Source organism: Barbatula barbatula (assembly GCF_947034865.1).
Source record: "Barbatula barbatula genome assembly, chromosome: 1".
Lineage (NCBI taxonomy): Eukaryota > Metazoa > Chordata > Actinopteri > Cypriniformes > Nemacheilidae > Barbatula > Barbatula barbatula.
In genome coordinates, this window is record NC_136766.1 from 21,850,306 (window position 1) to 21,862,839 (window position 12,534).

At 40.4% G+C, this 12,534-nt stretch overlaps 1 protein-coding gene across 10 annotated transcripts in view; it reads right to left on the reverse strand.

The window, feature by feature from the left end:
* Positions 1-12,534, reverse strand: part of sox6 (SRY-box transcription factor 6) — a 142,203-nt gene that overhangs the window by 106,909 nt on the left and 22,760 nt on the right. For 8 of the 10 annotated variants that reach the window (XM_079457544.1, XM_079457551.1, XM_079457547.1 and 5 more), the window contains exon 4: positions 6,252-6,302. The exons of the other annotated variants lie outside the window; for them this stretch is intronic. Coding sequence is in view for 7 of the 8 variants with exons in the window: in XM_079457551.1 (XP_079313677.1) it covers positions 6,252-6,295 (44 nt within the window). In the remaining variant the exon portion in view is untranslated. The remainder of the gene's footprint in view (positions 1-6,251; positions 6,303-12,534) is intronic. 10 annotated transcript variants of the gene reach the window in all.

Below are 12,534 nucleotides of genomic sequence, written 5' to 3' on the forward strand. Positions count from 1 at the left end.
ACTTTTAAATAAAACATAACTTTTTAGTACCGATTGACTATTCGTTTAGGCAACCTATCACTTCAAATATGCAGTTTTGCACATCCTTGTAACCCACACACAAGAAGGACTAAAGTATTCACTCAGGGAATGAAACAAAGGCAGCGTAACAGGGCTGTGTAGGTCTTAATTGAGTTCGCCCTTTTCAAGCTTGCTATTATTTACAGCTAATGGCATCCACTGGCCCTCTCTCATTACTTGAGTGGGTCTTGAACGAGCCTCTTGTTTGATACAGTTAGAGTTAATGCACTATGAACAGATACACTGCTAGTCATCAGCGATCTGCATATTCAATAACTTCCGTAATTAGAGGCGCAATTCATCAGATCCAATCTGATTGCGGAGGGGAAGAGAGAGGGAGAGCGAGAGAGAGAGAGGTTTGATTCCTGGAGGATACAAGCCTAATCACAAAACTAACATGATAATTGAAATCTAAATTGAAAGGGTTGGTGAGCCATGCACAACTGTGTCAAGGCAGAGATAACGGAAGTACTTGAAAGCTGAGGAGTGAAATAAATGAAGCTGATGAAGGGAAAGAGAGGGAAATGGTTGGAAGGACCAGTGATTCATTGCAGGGCAGTTCTCTTTATCCTTATTGTGTTGGGTGCCGTACGAGCCAATCTTCAACCATTTGGCACTTCACTGCGTATTATTGCAAACCCAAAAACTGCATAGATGTCAAGGGAATGGAAGAAAGAGCTTTCAAGAATGTCCACTTTAAAAGACATTTACTAATGTAAGTGTTCAAGTTGCTTTTGTCAGAAAAGAGCTAGCCACAAGTTTTTTGTTATAAAATCTTTAGAGCTCCTTTTTGTAAGACATTACAAGCAAAAACACAAATCAGATCTTTTATCACAATTGTTTTGTCTTGTTATTTCCTGTAGAGTAAGTTGTACATCTTCAATAATTGTTTCGCTTATTTGTTTTTTGGGTGTAAGACGCCAGCCAGTAATCTTAAACTATATATTGAGGGATTCTATGTCATTTACATATACACATACACAACTTTATATAACTGTATGTGTATACATGTATGTAAACCTTACATATCTCCAACCTATCCAATAGGCACAATTAAAACGTAACTGAAACCTATTATGTTTCACATAGATCAACCTTTAACCACGAAAATGTTTCTTTTTTTAATTCAGCTTCAAAATAAAGAAAGTATGAAAGGATCAAAAAAGGGAAAACATTCTGAAAAAGGCCAGTTATGGAAAAAGAACACCTGCGCGTTCATGTGTTTTCTATGCCTAATCAAATTACATTCAAACTAAATAATTATCAAAATTCCATTCAGAGTCGAGCATCGTGCAAGCTTTACAAAGGATGACCTGTTAGTCTTGTATCAAACATAACACAAGATGTTCTCACAATTGTCCTCCAGGTGGGTGGCGAAGTTCATGATATGTTCTTATCATTTCCTTTCCTGTCCCTCTCTCAACAGTGGCCATGCAAAGCAGAGAGCTTTACAATCTCTTCCATCTGCCGGGGCTCCTCCTCAGCCCTCAATAACAGTTACTCAGTAATGCCAAATTCATTAACCTGTGCTGCTGTTACAGCAGCCCCAACCATAAATTAGGTTAATGTGAGCAGATATATTCCTCTGCTAATAGGGGATATAAAATGAAGAAGGGACACGGAGGGACAGACATTGTAGATCATAAACATATTGTCCCTGACAAAACGCTCTAATGGCTCTTTGTTCACTTTAACTGCATGACAAATGTTTTTTGAAGGACACTAACATGTTGGAAAAAATGAATAATGATGTTATCAATGATGGAAGTGCAAATGTATGAATGGTACATGCTGGTAAAGATATACCATATGATTGTAATAACAAATAAATAATCCCCTGTCTGAATTAACTCACTTTAATTATTACAATAATGTTTTCCTGGATACAGAATTATGGACAATATTAAATCTATAATGAGAAAAATGTTTTAATAGCTGGTCAAAGCCCTCGTCATCAGTGAACAAAGTGCCAGGAACAATAAGGGCAGTGCAGAAACATCACTATCTCCACTATCTCAGTTTTGGCCGTGTAGCACTTTTGTCCCCGCTTGCTAAATCGCACGCCTTCCCTCTGCTCTTCCTTCTCCTTTCAAGAACTTTTGAGAAGAGCCAATCTGCGGGTTCCTCATCTGCAATGACACCGAACAAACGTGGCACCCAATACAAACTGCTATTGTTGGGAAGGACATCAATCTTTGCTGTCCTTGGACTACGAGGTGACCTCCCGTCTACTCTGTCCTTCGGCAGTCTAGCCAAACAACTCTATAGGCCCGAATTCTACTTTTGATGTTAAAAAGGGTCCTGTCCTTTCACAGTGTTCACTCTTCGTTCCTATTTTTCAATCAAAGGTGGTGCAGGAAGGCATTGTTCGTCTCGCAGATGGAAGCTGGAGTTACTACGGCAACAGCCCTAATCCCTCTTTTTACCACCTTTCTTTATATTATTGTCCCATCAAGTGGCACCTTTTAACTCAGGCGCTGGAGGAGCCAGCGGCGACGCTCTCGCTGTCTAATTAGCTGTGATTCTTGCCGCTCAGTTCATGATGAGCTAATCGAACATTTGCAAAATAATGGAGCGGCTATTCCTTCTCCCGATGCCACGCTATAAGAATAACAATGATGATTCTATTATCAGGGAGCGGAGATTAAAACGCTGCTCTGCCACCACAACAGAGAAGGTAATTGTACTGGTGTTGTCCACACAATCAACAAGCTATTGTTGGCGACTTGAAAAAAAAAGGTCCAAAGAATGGGTGCCACGGTGATTGGTCTGCTCTGCCATGCGGGTCCCATGTTGAATTGTCTGGCAAAGAAGGTCCTTGATAGAACGCTGCCTCCGTTGAAAAAAAGAGGCTTGGATGAAGACAACTGTCTGGCTTTTCGAAAAATGGCCTTTATCTTTTTTTTGTATCTGCTGGGCCTCTTTCTCTCACCGCTTAAATAACCACCAATCCGCATTAGACTATACTATTCATACAGTGAATGGGGCCGGGCCATGGAAGAACATCTTTCGCAGAAGGCTTAGCTGGCCTCTGTGTGCTAGATTCATAAAGATCTGAGCCCATGTTTACACAGAATTATCTATGTTTATCTTAGTTTCTATGTAGGCCCACAATCATCCAACCATAATGCTTATGTTGGTTTACAACATTAAAGCATAAATAAGGTATAAACTTTCCGGTTCGGCTGTCGAAGAAATACGACTCGTTAACCAAACTCCAAAGTGTCAATGGGGTGACTGATGGCTATAAACAAAATAACTAACCGTAGAGAATAATATCAATTAATCATCAGCATGCATGGCAAATGAGCAGCAGTCCAGAAGTGCTGGAGTCAGATTAAATCGCAGCACTTTAAAAACTGAGGAGATTTTATTTTCAATTTTTTTTTCATTTATTCAAATGTAGGTCATTATGCAGCTGAAAGTTTGAGGGAAATCTGAAATGAGTTTTCGAGGGTGATGTGAAGACGGTTAGTCATTTATATCCTCTAGCGCTAGTATAAGACCGGCCCTTTGTGAGTGTGAACAGCGGCCGAAGGGAGAGGGAATACTAAGTGGGCCCCCTTTGCCTAGTCAACCTTCAGTGTGCTTCATTTATCTTCATCTTGTTAGAGTAAATTAATTAACAATCTAGCTGTTACACACTTTCTCCTTTCATTACATCAAATAATGGCAGAGATGGAGGAGGAGGTCCTCTCCTCTGGGATTAGGCTGAAACTGCTGGAGACATCTCTCTCTCTCTCTCTCTCTCTCTCTCTCTCTCTCTCTCTCTCTCTCTCTCTCTCTCTCTTTTACGCTCTTCCCCACTTTCTTGTTCTTTCTTTTACTTTCTTTAAACCTTATGCAAATGTTCTAGCTATCAACACTTTCATATGATCTAAGAAGAAATGTCATTGCCCATTATGCAACTCAACTCAAGATAAATTAATGCTGCTCCTTATTAATAGTAAAATATAGAAATTGTTACAGTAACTGACTAAATATGTACATTAAACTGTGCTGTAAGATGACTCAAATAAATACTAGTGTATTTAAATATACATTACAGGGGAAATTTCAGTCTGAGGTCCAACACAAAATATATGACTCACTGAGGAAAATTACTAGAAAGCCCTTTTTTGTTAAAAGGTAATATCATCATAAGGAAAGTTTTGTTCCCCTTTTTTATCAATGCAAAATTACAAAATAGCTGCTTGGTGAATTCTCGTTGTACTATACTGTAACAATACATTGCTACCACTGTTAAAGTAACAAGGAAGATCATATGTATCGCTCTAAAAAACAGGTTATATTACTGTCTCTAATGTGGATGGGGAAGAGGATTACGAGCATGTGCTCATGCATTTATATTCCAGTGTAATAATGTGAATGAAAAGTGCAGTAAGGTCTGGAATGACTTAAGTGAGGTGATCATTTTTTATCCCAATAAATCTGAAAGATTAGTGAGGAAGTGATAAAATGCAATTGACTGCCCTCTCAATCTCATGTCCTATCTCTCTACCCCCAACAAGCCAGGTATCCTCTCTTCAACAGGTGGCCGCAGTCAAGGACAATCCTTCATTCTACGGCATTAAAGGAGGAAGGTGGGCGGATCAAAGCATCCTGCATGCTCTACCAGATCTTTGTGCCAAGGGCGATGCAAGTGGTTCACATGTCTGCCAACAAATTCATCAACTGTTTGTACATTTGAATGAAAACGTAAAACTTGAATAACCATGCCAAATAATTGAAATATCGTGACAGGTTTGTCCAGAATGCGCTTATTCAAAAACACATTTTAATCTGACTGCATTCGTCTTTATGGGGCTACACTAAAAGATTCCAAGATATTGGAAGGTCCCCTTACATGGAATTCAACCGTTCTTTTTCTACAGTATCCCTTAAAAGTCTAACTGCTCTAGAGAAAGCATTTTGTAAAAACGTTATCTCCTTCGGATAAAGAAATGAAAGCGTTTCCACATCTTAGTTCTGTGTTCATACACTGGACATTTTAATTGTAGCATATAGACTTAGCGAGAACTATTCAGCAGACTAAAACAATGCTCTAATAACTTTTTGGCAAAATTATTTCCCAAACCCTGCAGCCTACAAGTGCCATCCGCTAAAAAGAAAGGTTATTTCAGAAGCAGAGCAAGTTATTACATTCTGATGAAAGATGGCAAAGACATTTTTCTTTGCTCTTATAGTGACAACACGCATAACATGCACTGATGAATCATGCAGAATGAGAGCAGGAATGTGCATGACAAAAAAGTCAATAGGGTACATTTTGATTTCAAGCTGACTTTAAAAAGGCATGATTGTGTTTCTTCTTTCCTCTTAAATTATTTTCCTACAAGATACATAGTATTTGAATAGCTTTAAAGTTAAAAAGGCCAAAAATCAAGTCGCATTCATCGCTGAATAGCATTCTCACAATTCTATGGATTGTGACAGGCTGGAAAGAGAATAAAAAAATGTTGTTAATTTAATCAAATAAATGACCCTTTGAAAAGGAAATTAAAGGGGATTCATTAGCTTTAGTAAAGTTTGGCTGACAGCAGCTTTGAAAGGCAGATGCTGCTGCTGCTGCTTTTAATGAGAGATCACTAATTAGGGTTGCTAGCTATTCAAATCTGGAGAAGGTGCTTTGCACGGAGAGAACAGCCAATGGCTAACACACTTGCTGTTATTTACTTCCTCTGTGCAGCGAAACATAGACACACTGCACAAATTCTTAATTAGAATCACAGGAAGGGGGGAGGGAGCTAATGGCATCCTTACTCGTTTTGACTGCTGTTATAACACAAACACACAAAACAGGAAATGGTGAGAATCACAAATCGAGCGCCGCCCCACCCCGACCTGACCGATCAGCAAACTGGTGAGGCTGGAGGGGACGGGGAAGGTGACAGACATGTGCATGCAGTGTGAGGGGTAAAACATTCTCCGACTGACAGGGGCTGGGGTGGGCAGCACAGGGTACATGAAGGGGGTGAATGCTTTGGGTTTGATTATCTGCGAGGTGGCAGTGAGAACTTTTCAAAGAGTTACAGTCTAAGACTTGCACGCACACACACATGAAGACAGACGGCACATCATCCCACTAGACTGCTAATGATGGGTGGTGTGATATCGAAGCTGTGAAAGGACAGATGAATTCAACCCGCTGGACCCCCTGCGGCAACGACAGAGAAACTAAAGCAACTAACCTCAGTAAAAAGCTGCTACGCAGAAAGCCCTCCATGTTCAGCATTTGGGTTCTGTGGCAGGAGAAATACATAGAGAGCCATTGTAACTCAACAAACATTAGTCAGCATAGCAACTTTAAAACAGTAACAGAGGGGATAAAACAAACAAAACCACCAACACATCCTCGACTGTCCCCCAAACATTTTTATCTTCCAAACCCAACTGAAGAACAAAGACGGAACAGCTCCACTAATAGCTTTTCAGACATTTGTCATTAGCGTACATGGTTTCCAGTACCGTTTCTGATGATATGTTATCGTATGACAGTGGTTCCTGGGCGCTGCTCCTCCCAAAGCTTTGTGTGGTGGTCCAGCTGTAGGCCATGTGTGGCGGAGCCACAACGGCTTCTAGGAGCTGGACCACAGGGGCTGCGTCTGAGCCAACGTTGGGCCGTGCAGCCAACGGGGAGGCGGGAGGATGTGGTCATGATATCACCACGCGCAGAGCCTGCCCTAAAAGTCTAACGCCGCAGATTCGGGAGCACATGTTTGGAAATTGTATCCAAAGGTTTTCCATTAGTCTCTGTTCTCGGTCTTTACAAGCCATTCATATACGTCTCGTAAAGATGAAGTGCGTGTGTGTCTTGTTAAGTAAACTGTTATGCAAAAGGAAATTTAAAGAACACAATGCGGTCTAAGGCGGTAAGACTTTATTATAACTACAGCTTTGCTAACTAAAGCTCAGATCACTCACTGATATACATCAATTGCAAAAAGTCTCGTAACGCTACAAACTTCCCTATCTGTTTCCATCCTCTCTCTCCATCTCTCTTTTCATCCCTCTGGGGGCGACGACTATAGACCGACGCGTTTCCAGAGCTGTTTTTCTTAAAACATGCAATACCGAAGAAGCAAAATTCATCAAGTGCTGAAACTAATTAGCGAATTCTCTCATGCTGCAACACCCCCCTCTCTCTTTCACATCATCATAAATAAGACACATATCAGAGTCAAAAGACATCCAGTCTCCTAAATGATTTCGCTTTCAGTGACATGAGTGCAATTTGGCCCATCTCGCTCTCTTTTTGCAGCAAATTGCACTGCTCCAGACGGCACCAGACAAAGCCACTGACAGAATGGAAACAGTGAGATCAGAGAACCCCAAGGACACTGTGCCTTTCAGGCCGACCAGCACTTAGCAGGCCGGAGGACCCATAAGACCTGGTGAGACATTTCACACAGTGATGTGTCTGGGGGATGAGAGAGTTTTCGGCCACGGGCGCCCCGCTCGCATAATACCCAGCGCTGCCACAGCAGTGACAACGAGAGAAAACAACAGTAAAAACGCAACAGAGGCAATCAAGCGTGTCTCCTCACCATTCCGAGGGAGTGTTAAAAAAACACGCTTTCGCACACCCTTCTCTCACGCTCTCTCACCAGCTCGTGGTTTTTTAGGGGGGCAGCAAGAAGACAGCAAAAACACAAGCGCACTGACAGCGTCTGTTTCTTTCAGAGGGTAAAGAGAGAGAAAGGTTTGATTTAATTGTGCTTTGAATGCGAGATATGTTTATTCTGCTTTAATAAAACATGCTGAAGCCGAGTGAGAAATATAGATATAAAACATTTATTTTGTTTTGTACACACGGCAGAATAACTGAATAAAGAATAACTGGCTAACAGTATATAAAACAGTTTGGAGCGAAAGACGGGGATCGTGGTTTTTACACATGCTCTGTGAATCTCACGTAAAACGTCTTCAGATCACATTTCACCACATAAAAGAGTGGATACCTTTATATATTTTAAATATTTGTTTTGTATTTTAACATATGTTTCTCCACAGAAATTGTAAAATATTTTTGCATTACGGTAATAAAACTGAGGGTAATGTACTGCATTGTCATTTCTGTGTTTGTTTCTTTATTCATTCGATTGGTATATAATTCACAAAAAATATAGTTAAAAAATGTTTTTCATTATTTACACACCCTCTTGTCATTTCAAACCTGAATGACTTTCTTCTTCAGACCACAAAAGAAGATATTTTGAAAATGTTGGTAATAGAAACAAATTTTGGTAACCAAAAACCTTTGGTCCCCATTGACTTCTATTTTATGGACACAAAACCAACGCGGGACAGTCAATGGGGACCAATGGTTTTTGGTCACCAATATTATTTCAAAATATCTTCTTTTGTGTTTTACAGAAGGTTTAAAATTACAAGAGGGTGAGTAAATGATGACACAATTTTCATTTTGAGGGTGAAGTATTCCCCTAAGGGAGCGTAAAACAGCATATCATTGTTATAAAAATCCTAAAACAATTTGTTAGATATTATTTGTATCACTTTAATTGTTTTATGAGTGAATATTGTGTACAGTATATCTGACCAGTCTTTGAAGTTACATGTGAGAGAGTATGAGAGTCTAATACTGAAAGAGTAATTGAAGAAGTTGAAAAAAAGAGTCTTTCTCACTATTACCTCAGCCTGAAAAACCCCACCGTAATCCCTGTGTGTGGGGATTTACTGTAGGCGCGGTGTACAGACCGAGCTGAGGAAAAAGTGAGTTTGCCTTGCTGTATTGTCTCAGCCTATTTAAAATAAATAAATAAACTGAGCAAAACGAGGCTTAAATTAAGAACAGGCCGTGTTTCAAGGGCAACGGATTGTTGAATGAAAAACAGCAAAGATCAACATCAGCGTAGAAAGTCAAGTGCCTTTTTCTCCAAAGAGCCCAAGATCTGCCAAGAACGGCTTCTGCCCGAGCGAAGTCTCCCACCATCTGCAACAAATGTGCTCTATTAAAACAGTACCATATGGACAACAAGCCCTCACTATTAACACGGCTTCTGTACGGCCCCCCTCGCTAACGCAGCACACATTTCAAACTTTCAGTCAAACTGACTGGCTGGATTAATGTAGTGCCGCCGACGCTGGGTGGGCTCGGGCACGGAGATCGAGATCCTGGAGATTGTTTGGCTGAACTTATCCGACATTGATCTGCACGGTGAGGATAGGGGTGGGCAAAGAGTCAGAGAACAATTTTTGGGACGACAAGAAAGACATCTCGCTACATCTTTATTTGCTGATTTTTATGAATGAGACCTTTCGGAGTGAGGCCACAAACCAACGCTAATGACAAACATATAGACTTTACAGAACTAGAATTGCTCAAGTACTGAAATGCCCAAAACGTGTATCATTTATTCCATGAAGAGGATGACTACGTCAAGATGGCACGGATTAAACCTCAGGGGTGTGGGAAGTGATAATGCACACCGCATTCTGCAGCAGAATCGAGGGAGAATCATCGTGACCATAAAGCTTTTCTATGGCACATGACATCATCATTTGGAAGTTCTTTTTTCTTTCCTCCCTTCCGCACAAACGCACAGACACGCATATATAGGGCACACACCAAATCAATTAGACCTTTGTGGCTTTAACCCGACCTAAAGGTTCAGTGCATTTCTGTTTGTTTACTTTTTCCCCGTCACAGGGCCTGAAACACTGTTCATAATTAGAGCGAGGAAAAAAGGGGATGTATTTTTTTCTCGGAGTGCCGCTTGCTGACACGTATTAGCAGTGAACGCATGGTGCAAAAAATGATGCACGATTATTCTGTTGCTCCTGGACAAATAAGGTTTAGAAATCATTGATACGCCCGTGCCTCTTGCGTGGCACACAGGGGTTAAATGAAATGATGAAATGTGCCAATAATAACAGCCCATGGGGTGTCATGTGATCTCCAGTGCTGCCTGGCCTGCACCCGAGCGCTCAATAAAAGCACACTGTACTGGGGTGAATGTCAATGGAGAAGGTTTAATTGAGGATGTAATGGGGACTTTAGGCTTTTGTGTCACGCACATACAAATATTCAGCCTTGGCCGCGCTTAATCGCGGGAGCTCTGCTTTCAATACCCTCACATTAAACACCACATTAAGTTTCCTTTTTAACTCATTCGCAGAAAATGTCGCATTGGATGAACTGTAGCTTAGAAATATCAATGATATTGATATGTATTGCCATATCAACGGTATTGAATGGAGCTCAACTTGCAGAGCATGCTGCTAACAACACCGAGGTCGCGGGTTCAGTTCCCTGAGGAGACACACATACTTATAAGTCGATTCTACGGCATTCGTACATTTAAACGCACTACAGAAGTTTAGAAACTAATTCTAAAACAGTTTGCCATAGCAAAGCCTATGCAGTATTTTGTGAACTAACTGATGACAGTCTAATTAAATTAACATTTTATCCCCTCTCATCTGAGCCACAGAAGGTGTGAAAAGGTTTTGACAGTCCTGGGAACGTTCGGGGAGAGAAAAAAATATCCCTCCTACATCCATAAATCCGCAAGTCTCATGGGTATCCTCGTCTCTCACACACACACACACACACACACACACACAACAAAAGAAGACTTTGCAAAAGAAGATATGACATAGAGAGGTGATTTTTAACCACCACCCACCCAATACAAACTACACTCACTTTACAACGAAGACCCAAGCGTTAATCCCCCCACCCTGCGACGCATGATGAGTGGTGAATTAATTTGTGTGAAGCAACCCAACATTAGGAAGGTGTGTTGAAAGGTGTCTGCTCATGTTTGAAATTAAACGCACTGCTGGTCAGCATTAGCACCTAGATGCCCGTCGAGGCTGCGCGCCTGCCTCTGACACTTAACAGAGAGAGAGAGAGAGAGAGACTGGATTTGCCCGTTCACACTGGAATAATTAGAACATGTCAGGAAGAATTAATTTCCTCATTTTTCAAAAGGATACACAGAAATTACCATGTTATTATATGACAGGGTCCCTGGGAGGATTGTATTAAATTTGATTTCCAGCGCAGCCCACACAACAAATTAAAGTCATAAATAAGATGGAAAGAAGCGGGGCACAGAGCATATGTTTATGGCAATGAGTTAAGCCAGGGGACCAGAAAGAACTATCTCCATTTCATTTTATTTAAATCAGGCCGACACTCTGTGTCTGAATGACAGCGCTTGCTAATGAGGGCTCGGGGTCTCCTTTATATTAGCAAAGAGAAACAGCCACTTAGTGGGTTAGACGGCGCGCACCTTTCCTCTACAACTCAACCAGCTGAGCATCTGCCTCCCTAATGGACACATTACCGTGTGCTTACAAACTTACAAGCCCCGCAGAAAGGTGAGGTCTCGCTTAACTTACATCTGCGCAACAAATCAATTAAGACTTGGAGGATGTTCCTTTGTTCCGGCGGATGTTTTAATTCTCCTCACTTCGGGTCTTGATTTGACGTCTGGGCTAGTTGAAGCAGACACAACAAAGTGAAAGCCTAACAATGTTAAACTACTTCAGAGTCAGATGTGTGCAGTGCATTCAATGCATTCATCACTGTAATTTAAACGTCAGATTATGCTGAGGCCATTATATGTTTCATTATAAATTTGATTGAATTGTCGGACTTAAAAAATAAAGGAGTGAATCGAGGTGAAGCAGGTGAGCAGGACACCTGAGATCTACCAAATTAAATGCAGCAGAAAACATACACAGAACACCTGTCACTAAAGACACAAAAGGTTTGAAAATTGTATAAATTCAAAAAAGTACAATCTTTACTGTATTGCTTCTAATAACATTGGAAAACTTTGTTGAGTTCATTTGACCAAGATAATTTTTTTAGATAAGCTTTATGCAGGTGTTTGATAATTTCAAAATAATAAGATAACAAGTGAGAGGATTGATAATTTTATGTTACTTTTAATGTTACCTTATAACTTTAAATTACTTTTGTAAGACAAAATCTATTAATAAACAATGCAAATTAAGTTTCATTTAAATTGATTTTGTTAGGATTTTTCAAAGTGATAACTAATAATTAATAAAGATATATCGTTTAATAATTTTGTGTGTGTATATGACAATATTTGAAATGTAAGATATTTGTCTCTGAGACACCCACTTTTACTATCTTGAACTCATTGGACTTTAACAATTCAGGGTTTCTGTGCAAATAAATTATGAAAACTCTACATTTATGCTTTTCCTCTTTGAGGTAATGTGAAAAAATGCATTGTAAATCATTCCTGGCTTGTATTAGCTCATTGCAATCGTTCAGTCGAGTCAGTGGAATACACAGAAAGAAACTCATCATTAGAGCCAAGCGTTCCCCTGGGTCTCACAAACTTTAAATAATTTGCAAATCAATTAACTGGCAACTCTCAACATAACAAGGAATTCACACCCCTGGGTCAGAGCACATTATCGCCTCCTGAGGATTCATGGCATTTTGGGAGAAAAGTTCATGGTTGG